This window comes from Carassius gibelio, chromosome B15 (assembly GCF_023724105.1).
Source record: "Carassius gibelio isolate Cgi1373 ecotype wild population from Czech Republic chromosome B15, carGib1.2-hapl.c, whole genome shotgun sequence".
Taxonomy (NCBI): Eukaryota; Metazoa; Chordata; class Actinopteri; order Cypriniformes; family Cyprinidae; genus Carassius; species Carassius gibelio.
In genome coordinates this window covers 10,749,792-10,770,725 of record NC_068410.1, presented here as the reverse complement: position 1 = coordinate 10,770,725, position 20,934 = coordinate 10,749,792, and the positions used below count along the sequence as shown (strand labels likewise).

At 37.4% G+C, this 20,934-nt stretch overlaps 1 protein-coding gene across 6 annotated transcripts in view; it reads left to right on the top strand.

Moving 5' to 3' along the window:
* The window catches only part of myo1cb (myosin Ic, paralog b), a 42,749-nt gene that overhangs the window by 5,481 nt on the left and 16,334 nt on the right, over positions 1-20,934 (top strand). The window contains exon 1 of one of the 6 annotated variants that reach the window (XM_052575524.1): positions 1,785-1,808. The exons of 4 other annotated variants lie outside the window; for them this stretch is intronic. Coding sequence is in view for 1 of the 2 variants with exons in the window: in XM_052575521.1 (XP_052431481.1) it covers positions 13,856-13,873 (18 nt within the window). In the remaining variant the exon portion in view is untranslated. Of the gene's footprint in view, positions 1-1,784; positions 1,809-13,537; positions 13,874-20,934 lie in introns of those variants that run through there. One more of the 6 variants, XM_052575521.1, reaches the window with a different exon arrangement.

Below are 20,934 nucleotides of genomic sequence, written 5' to 3'. Positions count from 1 at the left end.
GCCACATTTTTTCCTGGACTCCTCGGGATGGAATGACAAGGGCAGTTAAAGGAGACCAGCTGCTGGTTATCTGTCATCCCAAACTAACCTCCCTCAATCCAATTACATTAGAAATTCCACTGGGAGTATACTATCAGCATCACTCTGAGAGGCCAAGCTTGTAAAATTGTGTTGAATGTGTTATTTTAGAGGATGTTTCTTTCACTTGTGCTGCCAGCTGAGCAGTACAGTGCTGATGACATCTTAAGTTCGTTGTCAGGTCATGTCCTCAAGTGTCCTTGCTCACATCCCCCCTTGTGTATCATTCCTTTTTCCATGTGTTACAAAACCTAACGAAAACGCTCCTGTCAAATGAAATGGATTGCATGGATGGTGTAACTAGTATAATTGACAACAATTAGAAGCTGACAGTTGCTTAGTCTTCTGCAAACGGATGAATAATGCCATAACTGTCATGCTTATAGTGTTTGTGCTGTGCGTTTTCCAACAACAGTGTTGTCATACATTTCTTGGAAAACAGCTGTGTGTTTTTCATTTAGGATGGTAGTGTTACAAAATGCCAGACTTGTTAAGACATCCCTGCAAAACTGATTTTTGGAGTTCACCCCAAAACTAAAATTGGCTGAAATTTGACTCCCTCAGACCATCCAAGATGTTGATGAGTTTATCTCTTAATCAACAGTTACATTTTAGCATCACACCTCTTGCTCGCCAGAGGACACTCTGCAGTGAATGGGTGCCGTCAAAATGAGAGTTGATAAAACGTCCCAATAATCCACAAGTGATATGCACCGATCAAGCAGTGTTTACAAGTGAAAACAGTTCTAAACAAATATTTTGATGTGAGTTCATTAAGTACATTTTCATTTTTTAACTCTGTTGTAATTGATGGAGGTACTTCGGGATAGAGCACATTTTCAGAGCAGCGGGATTCTGTTTTTTGGTCGGTGGCCGGGAGACTTTGCAGTTGAGCTATTTTCCAGCTGCCCCAAGACAATTAACTTTCTACTTCTGTCAGCAGTGAGCAATACAAGTGTGCAGTGTGTTCACTTTTCCATCGTGAAGCTAACTTTGTGTTAGACAAAAAAAACTTTTGCTGTATCGACTGTGGAGACTTCTTGTTTAGTCTGTTTCTTTATCTTCCAATTATTCTCCATTCATCGTGTTTATGAAGATGGTGAGATTGCGGAGGAATATTTGGTTTAGAGCGGGTTCTTCCCTCATTGCTGGTCTGTCATCCAGCCAGCTGTCAACATGTCCCAGAGAGATCTCAGAGGGGATACACCTGTGTCTGAAGCACTTAACACAGGAAGTTCTCAGGGGTAACCAACCACTGAAACGTGTCTCTACCCTGCTTTAATCTGAAGATACTTTCTGCACCTATACATTTTTGTTGTAGCAAATTCTACATTACAGGTAATTTTATATTAAATTAACCCTGTTTACTTTAATGCAAGTTGCTGAATGATTCATTCGTATTTGTAAGCTTTCTTCAAAATACTCAAGCTCTTTAGGTCCCACACTGCTTTTTGTTCTTGTTGAATATCCTGTTACGTCACATTGCTGGGTTGCGAACGCCTTTCATGTTTGCTTTAAACGTTTAGTCTTTTGCTCGATATTGCAGAGACTTTCTTCAGTGATAAAAGTTTGTCTAATTGTGGTTTGAAATATTTGCATAGCGGAACGAAGCATGTCCTCTGTTTACAGGAACAGCCTAACAGGTTTTAATCGAGGTTTTAGTGTGAGAACTAGATGGAGGTGGAGGGAGCCGAGGGTAAGAGAGAGCGTAAACGTCTTGATGCCCTGTGGTGAGTCATGAGCTCATTGTTGGATCTGCAGTTTTTCTTAATTTAGCTGTGGCTTTTCCACTTGAAATTTCCCATCGAGGGCCCTGCCCTTGGACTCTGCTTTGCTCCATATCAGGGAAAATTTGCAAAGGCCAGACAAGCCTTATATCTGTAGCTCTAAACTTTACTGGATGGCTAAATTGAATGGTATTTATGGATTCTTATTTATAATGTTCATTGAAAATTACTAAGGCTCATGTAGGCTACTTGGTTGTACAGTGGCCCCAAAAATCACTATATGGACAAAAGTATTGGGACACCCCCTTCTTTAGAACCCGATAAAGCCACTTCAATACTGTGGCAACAAAGATGAAAACATAATTTATGTAGTTAAAAAATGCGTTTCAATCTCTGTTTTGGAAGTGTCTAAAATGACTGTAGCCATGTATCCATAAGTGTTTGGTGACGTGTTTTTGGCTCAAGGTCTGCACAGTTGCCTAGAGTATAATTATATGCTTAAATATTAAGATTTGTATGCATGGAAATACTAAAGTCGTCAAATCTGTTCTTTAGAAGGGGTGTCCCAATACTTTTGGCAATAGTACATATGGACACTTAAACTGAAAAGTTTAGGTTTAGTGAGATTTTTATTAAAAAAATAAATAGTTTTATACAGCCTTGTTTGATAAAAAGTGACAGAAATATTTTGTAAAATGTTAAACGTCTTATTTCAAATGAATGAATGCTGTTATTTATATATAAATTAATTAAATTAAATTCTTAATTTAATAAATTATTAAATATTTATTAAAGCATCATGAAAGATATGTATCGTGGTTTTCATAGAAATATTAAACAGCACAGCCATGCTTGATAATCATAAAAAATGTTTCTTGAGAAGCAAATCAGCATGTTAGAATGAGGATCATGTGACCCTGAAGACTGGAGTAATGACAGCCCGAAAAATCAATCTTTGCCATTACAGAAATAAGTTACTATAAAAATAAAATAAAGTTTCACCATATCACTGTTTTACTGTGTTTTTTATCAAATAATAGATGCCTCCTTGGTAGGCATATAAGAAACTTGTTTAAAAAATCAACCAAAAACCTTCGAATATTAGTGACACATCGAAAAATTTCAGACTGTTAAACCAAGTGGCATCAAATTATGCTGAAGCTTTTCTAGCCACAATTTTCTGATTCACTTTTAAAATATATATATATATATATTTTGGTCTTCACAAAGTTTGACAGCCAGAAAAAGATCATGGGTGTTTTTTTTCTTTATTTTGAACAATATATCTGTTTCTTGATGTTGTAAAACCTAAACTTTATTCTGCGTTATGTACTGACTGAAAGTGTGCGCATCTGCTTTTTTTCAATTAATGGTGCTTGTTTTTATATTTTGTTAAATAATATAAATTAATGATACATTAAAAGTGTCCAAAAGTGGCCACTGTGTATCATGAATAATAATGATTACCATATTCACACATACAGTCAAACTTTAAAACTCAGAAGTATACCATGATGCTTTTCAGGCTTAAAGGGTTAGTTCGCCCAAAAATGAAAATTATGTCATTAATACCTCACCCATATGCTGTTCCAAACATGTAAGGCCTCCTTTTATCTTTGGAACACAGTTTAAGATATTTTAGATTTAGTCCGAGAGCTCTCTGTCCCTCCATTGAAGCTGTGTGTACGGTATACTGTCCATGTCCAGAAAGGTAAGAAAAACATCATCAAAGTAGTCCATGTGACATCAGAGGGTCCGTTAGAATTTTTTGAAGCATCGAAAATACATTTTGGTCCAAAAATAGCAAAAACGACGACTTTATTCAGCATTGTCTTCTCTTCCGTGTCTGTGTGAGAGAGAGTTCAAATCAAAGCAGTCTGGATATCCGGTTCGCGAACGAATCATTCAGTTCACCAAATCGAACTGAATCGTTTTAAACGGTTAATGGTTAACGGTTTAACGGTTAAAATATCTTAAACTGTGTTCCGAAGATGAAAGGAGGCATAACATGTTTGGAACCGCATAAGGGTGAGTTATTAATGACATAATTTTAATTTTTGGGCGAACTAACCCTTTAAACAGTCACCTGAACCATCATGAAAAATGAGGCATATTTGCTTAGTAGAGAGTCAGTCGAACATTTTCTCTTATTTTCATAAATTGAGCTGAATGACTGTCATTTGAGATTGCAGCTGTGTGTACCCGCTCATATTACTCGTCTTGTGCTGACTGTGTGGTTTGAGGGCTTAAAATCCTCGCTTCACTTAGTGACACACATACTGATTAACCTGATGGTGTGAGATATTCTGTAATCCATCTGGGATCCTTTCACTCAGGCTTACAGTTTGTCATGGCTGACAAGGACGAACACTGTGGCTGGAGTCGAGGGATTATTATAACACCAACTCTCATTACATTCCTTCTGACAGAGGTGCACTTTGAGATGAAATTTCACCGCTGAATTGCATCTTTTCACCGTACCCCCATCAGGTTGTTCATGCCTGTTTGCATTCATTGTGTTCCAGCACACATGCTTCACAGGCATGAACAAGTCAGGCGCCCTGCTCTAGTTTCTTCCCAAACACGATGACCTTTGTGACCCTTGCACACTGTAGATAGAACCGTGATGCCCTTGAAGCATGAGAACGAAAGCCATTCTGTGTGTTATCTGCTTCATGGTACCATCCTTCACGTGCTTATGTCCTCATCCTTTTAACCGCTCAGGATAAATCAAGTTTTAGAGCTCGCTAATGGTCTTTATCAAAGACCTTTGAAGTGAAAACTTCATGAGCTGCCTTCTCTTCTCACGATCACATTGAGATTTGTAAGGCATGGGTTAACCTTTAACCAGGCTCTCTCCTGCATGAAGAGAAGTCATGCAATCCGGGCCAGGTGTGGCCTTGCACCGACCACAGAAATATACATATTGTGCCTGAGCACTTCAGAGCTGTTGTTAATTTTTACACTTATATTATAGGAGTGGTGGCTGTAAAATCAACGATTGATTCAAAACAATATCTGTAAAGCATTCAGTGGATTTGTCTTTTCACAAATGTAAATGTGTCACTATATAGTGCACTTACACTATGTACTCTGTCAATTGAAACAGTTTGGAATACATTCAAGCAGGTGCGGTTTTCCAATTGAATGAAATAATGTTTCAGATGTGTGATGGGATGTTACTAAATTTATTACAAAACATACTACGTCAAAATGGGATGCAAAAAATTTGTTCGTTCAGTTGGTGTTTACAGTCATCGTACACTCATACTAGTTTTACTTAAGGAGTTATATAGGAGTCACAGTTCATGGGCTCTTGCACCCGATTACAGGGAGGCATTTTTAGGAATTTTATCGCATGTTGATGTTAGCGATATCGCAGTAGACTGTGTGTGAAACTCAGTCCTGGCATGTTTCAGAGCGTTCAGCATCAGCATGCCTACTACACCTCATTAAAGCACATCATTTCCCAGACATTACCAGATGTAGAATGTGATTTACTATGAAAGACATGTTGGTGTAGCCTCTACCAGACAATGAACGGTCTTCTGTATGTACATATTCCTTAATTGGAAGAGATTTGATTCATTTGATCAGCAATTGTCCTGAAATATGTTCAGAAATTGTTTTAGATACATTTGACCATTACTCAAACCTAAGTCATCCAAGACGTTCATGTCTTTCTATCTTCAGTTGAAAAGAAGTTAAAGTTTTTGAGGAAAATATTCCAGGAGTTTTCTCCATATAGTGGACTTCAGTGGCAGCCAATGGGTTGAAGGTCCAAATTGCAGTTTCAAAGGGCTCTACATGATCCCAGCAGAGGAATAAGGGTCTTATGTAGCAAAATGATCGGCCATTTTCAGAAAAAAAGTTGCTTTTTAACCACAAATGCTCATCTTGCACTAGCTCGACTTCACGTGTTACTTAATCATGTTGAAAAGGTAACTTGTGACGTAAGCAGAAGTACCGACCCAGTGTTTACAAAGCAAATGTGCAAAAAATGTCAAATGCCCTTTACAAAAAAAAGTAAACAATGATGTTGGAGGAGAAAATCAGATGTTTTTTTCACTCTACCCTACCTTTTTGAACCGAAGTACACTGATGAAGAAGTAATCATGCGTGACCTTATTAGTAATCATGCGTGACATAATGCGTAAAGTCACGCAATTTTTTATTTTTTTACTTATTTTAAAAACAGCCAACCACATCCTCTTGAACGTACAAGATGTTAAAAAGACTTCAGTTCAATGCAAAAATAGCAAAAGCTCCTACCCCTGAGTACTCCAACATAAAGACTAAAATGCCTATCCCTATCATGGGTACATCTGTATATACTCCCAGTGGGTCAGCATTAACACTGGCCTACAATTATTTGTCCTTCCCTTAGGGAACCACTGGTATTTCATAATTATGGCTGTAATGTGTGGAATGATTGGGTGTGGTGAGTCTATGCATGAAACTTGTCATGTCTGGTCACCAGCTGGCCATCGTGCCAAATGGTCTGCTTCTGAACAGTGTGTTTGTGTGCACAGATATGTTATGTGTTAACCTCACCCCATGACTTGCATTTGAGCCATGCAGGATAATGAAGTGATGTTGTCATGCTCAGTCATAGCTGAGATGTTGTAATAGACCGTCTTGTCCTTTCAGTATGTTCCTCAGGGAGCAAAAGATTTTCACAACGGGATTCCAAACTGTTTGCTTCATGCTCGGGTTTCTCCTTAAAGATTAGATTTCAATATAACAGTTCGTGTAACAAAATGCTCAAATGAACCTATTACAGTACATTAATTACGTTTTTTATTTTGTTGCATTAAGTCAAACTTTCTTGGATGCCTGGTGACCTAGTGACCTCCAGGCTTGTGCACCATTCAGAAATGAGCAGAGGATGCCTTTTAAATTCAAATTCCTGAATTTGAATCAATGTAACAAACATTTGTATTTGAATTGAAGTAAGCTGAATTAAAATTTTAAACAAATTTATGCCATAATGTTTATCTAGAAAAGTTGAGATGTTGCTTGATGGCTACTGCATTTATAATGACTGATTTTTTTAAAACCTGTTTCTTCAATTGGACATGTTTGAGGTGAGAGGGCCAACTGTAGGCCATCAGACTTTGAAATCAGCAACTGCTCTTTGTGTTTTGCTAGAAAAAGTCTGATTGTTGTCGATCATGGACCTCTGAAGAAGTGGAAAACAATGAAAACAGGAAGGCCTGCCATCTGTATTTTGGCAGCATCCTCAAGGATTGTTATGCAAGCCATTTCCAGTGGAAGTGGTGTTGAAAATTAAATATCAGCATCTCTAATTGACCCTTCAACTGCCTTGACTTATCAGAGGAAAAAATAGATATAGAGAGGAAAAAATTCAGATCATATCTTAAGACATATTCAAAATTAAGAGCACTAATATTGGTACCAATTTGATTACAAGCTAATATAAAAATAAATCATTTATCATACTGGATAGTTATATTTAATGCTCATTTACCTTAGTTTCTAACACTAAAGTTTGCTTTATAAACTAATACTATTTGCTGTTTATTTAGAATTTGTTTAGACAAAATACTATATAATTTTAATAACTAACTTTTTTAAATGAATTTTTATTGGACAGTTCAGTAAGAAAGAAATATAGAAAGAGGAAGTGTCAGTGTCATCACTGTTCCATCCTCCATCCTCTCAGCATTGAATATAGACAGGAACCCTAGTGGGAACCCTCTGTCCCACGCTTAGAAGCATAACCTGCCCTTATAAGGCATTGTGGGTATTCTAAGATCTCGGAGGAGGAGACTTCAGGCCCTAGCGTTGCCAGCTCAGCTGCTGTCTGAAAGCAATGGGAGATCCAGCTGGCCCTAAAGCAGTGGCGCTGTGCTGTGTTGTTCTTCCAGGCCAGTCCTGGAAAACACAGGGCCGCTTGGAGGTTGGGGACAGGGCTTTTGCATGGGTAGGATGTTTGGAGTTCCTCTGAGTACAGTCTTGTCTACTTGTACATTATTGCAACAACTCTGGTGAGAAAAATTAAGGCTTGGATGAAGTAATGCTTGTCCTTCCCTGTCCTCCTCCCTCTTAACCTGTTGGCTGTGGAAGAAGTGGGCGTGTCTCTGGTGGTTCCGGTTCCGCCTCCAAACATGTTGCTCCACCCACTACAGATTTCTTGCCTTCTTACCTTTTCACCTCTGTTGGAAAGCGTTGATGGATTATTTCGTCATAAAATCCTAAGGGAATGGCAGTTTTCTCCCACATATGCCAAACATTTTTTTCAAATATTTAATACATATTTCTAATATTTTTATATGGTTTATTTGTATGGTATATTTTGAAATATAGGGTGGAAAAATGTGCATCCACTGAATTCATAGGTTTTTGAATGATTCATGTGCCATGGACTTGAGCCCAGTTTTTTGTTTTGGATGATGTGTTTTCTTTTCCAGAAAACACATCATTTCAGAGCCTCCAGGTTGTCTGGAACGTGTAAGCCCTGTTCAGTGGTGTGAGCAGACAGTCACACCACCATGTGAGGTACTGTATGACTCAAAAAAGCCCACATGAAGAAAGGATGAGAGAAAACGAAAGATATATACGACTCCCTGACTTGCACGTTGCCACAGTGACCTTGTTTAATTACACATTGATTACTACATTGTGGTGTGACCGTGATGGGTTTCCCCATCTTTGTCTCTTTCGCTCTCTTGCTGTCCCCAATCCTGTGCTGACTGTTAAACACCCACATTACATTCTTCTGTTCTGACATCACACACTCTCAGCTTTCCCTGTGTTTTCTTTACACCTCCATCATACACCTCCCTCCCTTATGTACTGCCTTTCAAATATCAGGTCTCACGGGCGTCCCATAAGTCCCATTTCTTGGTTTATTTTCCCTGTGTGTCTCTGCTTCCCTCTGCAGGTCTTATTAATGTGAAATTGCTCATGAATCCGCCCTCATCTCATTCCCATCTTCCTGTTCCCATGATGCTTTGGGCCTTTTCCTAGTGTCAGGCTTTTCTCACTATTCCCATTGCTCAAGGCCTTCACGCATTAGTAAACAAAGAAGGACTTATTGTTGTTGTGGTGTTTTTTCACTGTGACCATATTCACAGAGATGTCTTAAAATGATTCTTAACCAAAAAATATCTCCCTGATGTTGATTCAAACATGTTTGACTTTCTTTCCCATCTGCATTTCTGAAGATCATTCTGGTCATAAGGGGCGAATGGAAACTGGGGCTTGACAAAAATGGATAAAAGGTGGAAGTTTAATGGTCCAAATGACTCCTGCTCTATATTCGAAGTCTTCTGAAGTCATTCATTAGCTTTCTATGAGAAACAGACCAACAATTGAATTGATCATTCAAAGAATTTTGACATCCACCCAAGAACTTCCAGTTTGTGAATGAATCATTTTTGTGAGTCAGATCCTTTCAGTGAATTGATTGAACTGTTTGTGAACTGGATCAGATTGAATCATTCATTCACTCATTCATGAATTGAACTGGCTCAGTTCTTGAGTTTAATTCACTGACACGAAGTCAGTGATCCTGCTACAACAATCAACAGTCAATTTAAGGGAAACTTTGCAAGTAAACAGTGAATTAAGTTAGGTCTGTTTGTTACACAAACAAACTGCATGGCTTCAGAAGGTATGTAATATTGTGCATGACTGTGAACTATCCCTTTAAGTCAAGAACAAATGCAAAAAGTGAGAGGAGCACACAAAAAAAGCAAACAACAGCCTTCTAGAGGTGAAAGTTCATTTATTTTAATTGTCAACTAGAACAAAGAGGAAGTATGTTTCTAACTAAATTATACTAAATAAATTCTAACTCTACCGTTTAAACTCCATAAGAAGAGGGTCATTAATTGCACTCAGGATCTCCTCTCTGTCTTTTCATAACCTCAACACTGGTCAGTGGATTAATTTTTTTGAAGAATAACATGCCAATCAAAGTTCATAACTTTGATCGTTGGTCCCTCTGTATCGTCCTCTAACCAACACAACACTTTCCACAAATAGACCTGTTCTGGTGTGAGAATATAAATAGGTCTGTGACAGAGTGGGAGGAGAGAAGGAGGGAGGGGCTGAGAGAGGAAGAGAGAGAGTGAGAGTGAGAGAGAGAGAGAGAGAGAGAGAGAGAGAGAGAGAGAGAGAGAAGATTGGAACAGAATGACTACGTACAATAAACAACCAAACATTTTCATAAGTCTCATTACACATAATTTGTATTAAATTTCCTTTCGCCCACATCATTAAGTCCTTACCAGGATCCAATTTCAAATAAATTATGTGGACAGAAGATTGTGGTTGAGAACAAAAGGGATTGAAAATTGATTTGTTTGTGCACGGGTTAATTGACTTTTTCCAAAGCGCGGAGACCCAGAGCTGGCGAACACAGAGGAGTCCAGTGACTGAACTATGACTCATCTCTGATTTGTCAGTAGTGGGCGTAACGTGCCGGGCAGCATGCTCAGACTTCCCATAAAAAAAGAAAAAATATATTTGAAAAATATATTTACATTATTACATGTTTTCCAGTCTTAAGAGAAATGTTTTGGTATACAATTAGCACACTACAGTATGTGCATATTATCCTTCCTTTATATTCTGCAAGATTAAAATTTGTACATCCTGGATAACAGTATCATCCTCAATGAGGTGCCGGATTGTCTGTCCTATTATTTCAGATGGATTTTTGAAGTGTGCTTCTATAATTGGTTTATAGCCCCTTGCATAACAGTTTTTAAGTTTAATACAATCAGCTAGATGCCAATGTTTACATAAAAAAGCAAACAATTTGGCATTATTAGGTTTTCCTGATGTGGTAATATATCTAGATTTCTAAAAAAGGAAATAAATGATTACTTATTTAGCAAATATGTATTAATTGTAATTCTATTTTAAAATATATTAAAACGGCAAAATTGATGAACATAAAAGACGTAGTTAAAAAAATTGACCAACCTCAAACTTTTGAATGGTAGTGTAAATTCAAACTAAAATATATGTACTTTCCCCTAACCAAAGAACTATATACTTTTTTTAGTGCTTAGTAGACTGTAAAAATACAAATTATGATGCTGCAAGTAGGAAAATTCTGCATGTGAAGGAATGTATTCTGTAGATTTAAGTAATAAAGGAAGTGAAGGGCAGAGACCCTGAAAGTGGTTAATGGGAGTATAAATGGGGTGAGAGCACAACAGGCATGAAGGGAAAAAAGCCAGATTTTCCATTACTGATTTCCCACGGATGTCATTTGACTACTTTAAGGAATAGAACGCCCCACATAACAAACAAAACCTCAGAGTGTTTGTTTCTCCGGCAGAAGGCCATGTGAGGATGTGGAGTCCTGCTCTTACAGTGACCCGAAGGGTGTCTCTGAGTACAGAGTCGGACTGTTGTAACCCTCTTTAACCTCCGTTTAACACAATGCCTTATGCCATTTCTTAGTGCATTCAAAAACAAACTATTCAAGTTTAACACTTATATGACTTTATTTAATCTGTGGAACACAAAATAAGATATTTTACAGAATGTCCAAGCAGCTGTTTGTCATATAAAAAAAAACATGTATTTAAAGAAACTGAATAATTGAATAAATTGAGGAAATATGAGTTATAAAACAAATACTGCACAAAGTAAATCAAAATAAGTACATAAATATATTTTACCCACTGGATCATTTATTAATTATAAACTTGGATGTATTTATTGATTAAAGATGTATTCTTTGAAATTAACAATGATAAAAAAAAATCTATTAATAATTTAATTCATTATAATTATTTATTTTATTCACAATTATTCATTCATTCATTCATTCATTCATCCATTCCTTATTAGAGATTTAATCTTCCATAATATATGCTTTTGTTGTATGGAAGAAACAACATTAAAATTCTTCAAAATTCATGTTTCATGTTGAAAGTAAAAACTTGCATCTTAAATATCAACTTTTTTTCTCTATCAGGAGAGCTTTTTACCATCATATTTGGCTCAGTTCTAAGTACAGTAAGGTGGAGCGCTGACAAACTGCCTTATTGCCCAAGATTAAAAGATGGCAGTAAAACAGCTTTTGAAAGATGGATCAAAGCGACACTGATCAAACAATAGGACCATTTAGAGACCGCTGTTTATTTCTCCTGTTTCATTGTAATCCATTGACTGCAGCAGCTTGTCATAAATTTATAAAGTTTTACTAGTACACACACACTGATAGAAAGGTGTGTACACAATGAGCAGATTGCAAGCAAAGCAATAATGCCCCACTTATGACATACTTCTGACCTTCCCTGTACTTCTAAAGGGCGTTTCCACACTGAGTGCAAAAAAGCTAAACGAATATCGGACACGATGATGGGCTGGAATAAAACATCAGATATCTATGGATGCTTCCATGTAGACTGTGAAAGCTCGTGCACCGAAAATGCAAATGTTTTTTTTTTTATCAAACCTGTCGAACAAATCTTTTCAGTTTCCTAAAGCAAAAACACGGACTGTCCAATAAGATCTTAGCTAGGATCACATGACCAGAGGAGCTGCTGTTGCACAATAAGGCAAGAGTGGTGGCAAAAAGCAGTGTAAACAAACGCAGAAGAAGAGTATTCTGGATAAGAGACTAGAGTAGATTCTGAGTTCATGTTATCATTGATATTTGAGAACCGATTTATTCTTGCATTTACTTTATACAGAATAACATTTCTATTAATTGTCCACTGAATTATGTCACATTAGAACACTGCTCTATGTGAAATTAGACAACCGGCTTTACTGACGAGATGCGCATAACGATCGGCCGATCGTGATCGGAGCACCCCTATATGATATTCAAGTTTTTGCACATGAGTTAAATTTGCATCTTTGGAAGGAAACATAGCTAGTGTTCCAAGAGAGAAAGAGAGAGCAGCTCACACAGTCTGGAAAATATTATTCCAATTCCAACAGGCAGGGTCTCTGATTATGTTGGCATAAGTGGGAACGTGAGCGAGTGAGAATGCCAAAAGAACAGATTTAAAAGTCTCACACAATGTGCAATGCTGCACGGCTATATTTTGCAACTTCTGTTAAATCCAGAGCATTTTTCTAAGCTTCTCTGTGCGGTTATGTCATTTGGAGTGTCCAGTAGAGGGTGCTGCTCTGTTTAAGGGCAATACTAGTAACTTTGGTAAAGGTTTTACCTGAGTGCTTTGTGTGTGGACTGAATTGGTGGTGTGTTGTGTTCCTGATGGGTGGTGAGAGAAAATGGGGTGTGCCTTAATACATTAACCCTTTATCACACACACAAAAGATGGCTAAGTGCTGATACACAACCATTTTTTCAGGGCCACTTAGTGATTATTTGCAGAACACTTTCGTAATACTTTCTCAGATGAATAAAAATATTTTTCTTAATTTTATCATTCTATCTGTTTATAAAACTTAAATCATAAACCAACTGTATATTAAAGTGATGTGACATCAGGTTATAATCTCATAAAGCATACCACTATAAAGTGAGTGTGACCTGTGCATTGTGAAGTGTACTTGGCCTGGTTTTCTTCCTCAGGCAACTGAGCCAAGTTAAAGTGCATCAATTTTGATGCAAAGTGCAAAATCTGAAATCTGCCTCAAATCTGCTTCAGCATTCACTGGGGCAGCGGAAAAAGAGGAGGAAAATTCACTTGGCGTACTCTCAAACTACATTTCCTCCTGTCACCACAAGCTGGAGTGTTCATATGCTGTTTCTTATGGTTCTTTTGTTTGTAATAATTTCTAAAAGAGACACAGGCTGGTGTTTAAGGACAGGCACATGCAGGGCTACTACAGAGGGGCTGGAAAGTTGACTTGACTGACTCGTGCCTCTGCAGGCAGCGAGGGGGGAGAGAGGGAGTGAGAAAGAGAGAGAGACACAGGGAAGGAGAGGAAAGTTAAAGCTGAAGAAATGGCAGCTGGGACGCTCCCACACATGGTGCAGAAGAAGTTGAAATAACAAACTCGGCACACTTTCTGAAACGAGAGTGTTTTGGAGATACTTGTAATTCATATACTCGCAGCATCAAGCTGGGAAAATTGGGAAGATGAAGTATCGAGGCATGGTAAGAACCACAGCTTGCTCCATACTAAACAAAAGCAGCTGGGAGATTTCTGCAATGTCAGTCAGGGTCTTATGAAAGTGAAATATGTGGTTCTGGACCAAAAGTCATCGATTTGTTTTGTGTTTAGATTATGTAATGGTTTGCTAGCACAACTGGATTGCAAGGTTTGGTGTATTTAGATAAATATGTAATTTATAGTTCACTGCACACATTCATAAATAGAAAATGTTATAAAATTCTGTATATTACAAAATATTCTGTGAACAGCAATTATGTATTACCAGTTGCCTTAGGTTGAATGAATTAGTTCAGCTGTGTAGGCTTGAATATCAGCTGATCTCTAATCGCTCATGTGGTATATAGTGAAATAGTAATATAAATGGGGAAAACCACTTTTCCTCTGGAAAGAAGGATTTGGAGAGCTGATCCTGTCTTGGGGACCCTCTTTTATGACGGGCATTCTGAATCAGTGTCTGTGTTTATGCCATAGTGTCCTCTCACAGTGAAGCAATCTCTGGCTTTGAACCAGCAGCAGTCCCTGTTGAATTCCAGGCTAGAAAGAGAGCGAGAGAAATAATGAAATTGGCATCTGTCATCAGGCCAGTCCACCCTGCTACATTTCTTCCTGTCTTTGTCATCTGCGACCGTCCTCCGGAAACCGACAGAAACTTCAAGAACAAGCACTCAAGATTAAGATCTCATCGTATGAGATCTTTAGGTTTCGGAGGACTTTCACCCATTCAGTGTCGTGATATGCTACAGATGACATTTGCAGAGCATCATTTCACATTCAAATAAACACACCTTGTGGTGAGCGATACTTGAGATGTGATCGAATTTCTGCACTTTTTTTATCATAGGCAAATAACTGCAGAAGTCTGAAGAATGTTTGACAATAGACAATGGGCATCTGTTTTGCTTGATATTCCACTGAATTGATAAACAGCTCCATCGCTCACAGGAAGAACCAGATCTCAGGCAGAGGAAATGAAGTGTACGTAATGACATGCTCCTTGGAACCGCTTAGAGATGTGAGATACCCTGTCCTGAGATATCAGTGAAGGTCATAGCTATATAATTTATATGTGATTGGGTGGGAGACGCTGTAAGAATGAAATACTGTGGCGGTCCAGTAAGCAGTTTACACTTCTCCCAACTCGTGCTCTTCAAATGCCCTCTGGACATGAATTCCTTGCATTGTCTGGACAGGTTGGAATGAAGGATAACTGGTCATTTTATATCTTCTCCAAGTCAAAAAGTAGGGCTTTGTGCAAGTGTGTTTGTAAATTCAGCATGTGGAGGGGGTGCAGCTCTTCACCTGTTTTTACCAGAGCCAGTCACACCTGTCTGTCAACTTTTCCCCTGGAGTTTGACAGCCACCAGCTGACTTTCCAAACCAACACAGGACAGCCATCGACTCAGCAGACTGGCGTGAATTACAATGCCACCCATGGAATTTCTCGCCATCTGTGTGGCGGTAATTAAAGGAGCATCGTAAGACATCTTCTTTGAAGATTTATTGCTGAAAATGGCTTAATTAGTGGCTTAATGTGGTGCGCAGCAAAGCCCATGCTGCCGTCTTTGTACCACTTTTGAGTGTGTTTTAAGTACTTGCAAGTGTTTCATTGTCTGTTTCATGAATATGAGCAACTGCAGGCATGCAAAGTAGGGGCAAAATTACATTTGGAGAAGTGCCAAAAATGTTTTCCCCCTTACCATCTGCATTAAACAAAGCTGCAGTAGTCTGATCTTTAGACACATCTCTTTAAAAAAAAAAAAAAAAAAAAAAAACTTTTTTTTTAACTATCAGTACTATTAGTTTTGTCTCCTTTTTTTTCTCTGAAGTTTATTAAAGATTTTCACTACAGTGTCACTTCCTCAACATCACCAATTATGTATTGTATATGACCGATCAGGGCATGGAAATTTTAATTTAAATAACTATTAATTTAGCACTTTTGTATTAAGGGCAAAATTGTTAGTTGTGATAGCTGTGTGAAGTGATTTGTGTAAAATAATTTAAACACAATAAATATCAAATTAAATATATATATATATATATATATATATATATATATATATATATTTTTTTTTTTTTTTTAATCTCTGTTTAAATTTTTACATTATTATTATTCACAAATAATCCTGTCCATAATACTAATATGCAATATTTATTTAGAATTGTTTAAAGATATTTTGATTTGAGATATTTTGGATGAAAACAGGGAAGCTTGTGACTGTCCCATAGATTGCCAAGTGAAATAAACTGTCAAGGTCCAGAAAAGTATGAAAGACATCGTCAGAACAGTCCATCTGCCATCAGTGGTTCAAACATAATGTTATGAAGTGACAAGAATACTTTGTGTATGTGAATAAAATAAAAGTAATGACTTTATTCAACAATTTGTCTCCTCTGTGTCTCTCCACATCAACATTGCACCATTTCAGAGAATATGAGCCGACGCAGGCAGTTTACACTCTTCTGTCAGCCGTGACACAAGGATTTGTTTTTTCTATATGTATTTACGCTTTGTTTTTAAAGAAAACAACGCATCCTTGTGACTATTCTGATGATGCTTTTCATACTTTTCTGTACCTTGACAGTTTATTTTACTTGGCACTCTATGGGACAGTAACAAGCTTCCCGGTTTTCATCCAAAATATCTTAAATTGTGTTCCAAAGATGATTTAAGCTTTTACGGGTTTGGAACGACATAATTTTTGGACTATCCCTTTAAGAGTCGGGCATGGGTAAACTGATAAAAGCTGGCAAAAATAAACAATGTAAGGTAGTGAATAGTTCTTAGGGCTGTTTTAATATTTTCCTAATATAAAAAAGCTAAAGTTGCCTTTTGTGGTTTTATTTAATCTGATCGTATATGAAGAAACACTTTTATGCATTCTGCATTTTTTTTAATGTAGCTGCCTCTCTACAAGTCTGGGTGTCTCCACCCCTTGTTCTTTCCTGAGGAAAGAAGAGAGAGGTAACAAGCGAGCCAGATGACTCAATCAGGATGGAAACAGTTAGTAACCTCAAAAGCTTAAAATCATAAGCAAGCAGACAAGATGTGCTTTTCTTCTCCACCATTCTCCACTCTTCCCAGTGTGCATGAATATGCTCTGGATACCTAGGAATGTGCCCTTTACCCACTGCCTTCATTAATTATGAACAAAAAATGCACAATACATTCTTCTCTTCCTCATCATCCTTTGGTTATATCTGGAGTTGGGAACCGAATAGAATCGCTGACTTTCCTCAAAGAAATAAAATACTGGAGTGTATTTTTACACATTCAAAAATCGATCTTTGTAATCAAAGCTCTGGTCCCTATTCGCCTGTTTCTGAAGACTGCTATGTCTTCTTGCAATGTGAGAAGTGCTGACGAAGGCAGCTTGACTCGGCAGATCTCCCTGACACAGCTCTGGTCACAAGAGCCCAGTGAATCAGTAGGATGTTAGAAGGTCATGCGAAAGGCAATTATTGTTCACAAAGGACAAACCGCTCCCTCTTTGATCTTTCTTTTTCAGAGGACGTTAGAGTGAAATGGAGGGTGAATGGTTTACCCATGGTCATATCTAGAGATTTTCAGTCCGTTCTTTGCAGAGCAGGATTTGGAAACAGTGAGCACATGGCAAAGGCGTGTAGCTTGCCTTATAGACCTGCATGCATGGGGAAGGAGACCAGGACCAGGGGCGGGGAAAAAAAGAACAGGAAAGCAAATCTATAAAGAATAACAATGCCATAATAGAACCAGTTTCTGGAGAAAGTACCAAAGAAATGGGTCTTGGTGGGGGGGGGGCAAGGTCTGCTTTCTGATTGTGGCATATTTATTGTTCTGAATGAATGGTTAGATTTGTTTATATTGGCATTTGGGGACTCTTAGTGTTTTGCATCTAGGTGATGTACAGATAATATTTGCTAACGTGCAGAAAGAACTCGTCAGACAACTCTGAATCCCAAAGATCCTTGTATGACCTTGATATCAAGTTAGATTAATTTCAATATTTTATTTCCTGCATTTTTACATTTAAAGTTAGATGATCTTTGCAGTCATCTAATGCTCACTTGTCATTAACTACTTACCCTCATGTTGTTCCAAACCGTTAAGACCTTCTTTCACCTTCAGAACACAAATTACCACAAACAAGGCCCAGAAAGGTAGGAAGGACATCGTTGAAATAGTCCATGTGACATCAGTGGTTCAAGTGTAATTTTATGAAGCTGCGAGAATACTTTTTCTGTACAAAGGAAACAAAATTTAATGACTTTATTCAACAATGTCAGTCTTCAACACGTTCATGAGAGTACCACAACGCATAACATTGCGGTTGAATCACTGACACGGATTATTTATAACTATGTCCTTGCTACCTTGCTGGGCCTTGAACATGTCAGCTATATTATTGTCTATGCACTCAGAATTTTTTTTTTCTTTCTTTTTTTTTTTTTTTTTTTTTTTTACCACAGTTGTCACTGGAGTGGTAAAATACCTTTTCAAAAGGCACACCTTTGTACCCAAAGAGTCCATATTAGTACCATTAGCCAAAGTGAACATTTTGGAAAGGTACCACCCCAATGACCGCTTTTGTACCTTTTTTTTTCTGAAAGTGTGAAGGGTCGGAAACTCTTGGATTTCATCAAAAATATTTTAATTCGTGTTCTGAAGTTGAACAATGGTCTTATGGCTTTGGAACGAATGGCAGAATTTTCATTTTTGGGTGAACTATCCCTTTAAAGTTAATTTTTAAAAGCACTAATAATATAATAACACTGTTAAAAGTAATCTTTTACAGATCTCAAAATAAATATATAAAATTTTCAAGCTGTGTAGTATAATGTGTAGTCTGACTTTCTAAGTAATTTGTTTAGCTATAAAAAAACAGTATAGAACTGTTTTGTCAGTTGGCGGCCATAGCATGAAAACAATCATCTTCTCAAAAAGTAAATATTTAATCAAAGTAGAAGCTGTCTGTATTATACAAGTGTCTTGGAGTAAGTACAGTAGCTTCAGTGTAATGGTCTTTCAAAGGGCAGGACATATTATGCTTGAGCTGGCCAGCAAGTGATGTCATGGTCTGTCTAGCCAGCAGGTTTAGTTTTGATTATGACTCCTCCACCATCTATTAACTGTCAGTTCTGTGTGACTGCAGTAGAATTTGCACACAAATTAAGATAAACAAGTACGTGTGATTAAGAAAAGTGTGCAGTATATTCACTGGACACTTTTTTCTGATTTGATATTCAAATTTGATATGTGGGGCAGAGTGTTTGCATTCTTATGTTCAAATCAAATATGTACACTACCGGTCAAAAGGTGGGGTTAATACGAATATTATTTTTTTTTGTTGTTGAAAAAAGTCTCTTGTTCACCAAGGATGCATTTATTTGATCAATTTCAAATAACATTTTTGTGGAAACCATTTTTTTTTTCAAGATTCTTTGATGAATGAAAAAATATATAATAAAATGTTTACTGTCACTTTTGATCAATTGAATGCATCCTTGCTGAATAAAAGCATTTATTTCTTTAATGAATTTCTTCTACTGACTCCAAACTTTGAAATGGTAGTTTATGTTCAGTATAACCTATATAAATATTTAAATGTAAAAAAAAAAAAAAAAAATCCATACATTTAGACTGAAAGAGCATATCTAGAGGAAATATTAGAAATATAACTGATAATGTAATAGAAAGAAAATAATGTATTTTTATTTTTATTTTTTACGTTTTTTATTTATTTATTTTTTTACTCGTTACCATGATCACCACCTAGAAGAAACCACATAGCTATGCACTATCCACTCTAAATATCTTGGCACTGCTTATATTTGTAAAAAATTTTCATGACATCAAATAAGCGTTTTGTCCTAAATGACAAAAACACTTGAATTTTGATCTGGTTCTTATTTAATCATACAGTACGTTGCTTTTAAATGTGCTTTGTGTCTGATTTGTGTTAACCAGATTCCATGCGGTTGTTTGCAGATTGCGCAAAACCAGATGTGAGCTCGATTTGCAAAACCGGCCTAATAGGGAACGGGAGAGCAACGCACACGGCCATGTTAGACTTTCAGAGATGGTGCAGCTCTGTCGGTGCATTCACCAGGCTGACGGATTGGGAATGAAGTCACTTCCTGACACTACACTTGTCGACTGTTCCCGCTCGCTTGTTATGTTTTTCTTTCGGCTTGTTTTTTTCCCCTCCGTTAGCCTCCCTCCCTCGCTCTCGGTTCTGTTGTAGTTGGTGTGCATCAACTTAATTAAAGTGCTTGCTCAGGTGTGCTGTATCAGTCTCTCTCTGTCTCTCCCTCCAGGGGACGAGCGCTGCTGTGTCAATAGCAAAACAACAGCCATAGCAGCTGGTGCATTCACACAATGTGTCTGTGTGTTTCGATGCATAATCACGCATTTGTTCATCTGAGTGTGTTTGTGTGTGCGTGTAAGTGCGCTTTTCTGTTTTAATAAGCTAGGAAGCATCACCCATAGTCATCTTTGATCAGGATTATCAGATGACAAGTGACCTGCTAGAACTTAGTTCATTTGTGTGTCTTACTAGTTAAAGAGCATCTCTGGTCGAGGATCGACAGCTAAAGTTGTTTCGACACCATGGATTTGTCAAACATTGGGAATCTAATGCGGAAAACGCAGGCCTCCATTGCGGAGAAGGGTTTTTTCTTTAAAAATACAGATCTGGTTATAGATGTGAGTATGATTGTGTTTCTGCTGTGCTAGCACACTTGGGTTTGGGTGGAGTTTGCACTGGTGGATTTGTGCGATTGTGGTTTAAGTGTGAAAATTGATGGTTTACAGTGTCTTGTGTTGATGTAATCAAGCTAATTATGTAAAACAGCATTGTACCCTTATAAATAGTACTTTAGTGGTGCCATCAAGCAATGATGGGATCAGAAGGTAATACTGTGGTATTTGAATATAGTATTTAATGATGATCATATTTTACATTTATACAACAGTGTTTATATAGTATTTACAGAAGTACCTTTTAGCTATTGCAACTTGTATATAAACTTTGGTTTATATATTCAAATTATAACATCAAAA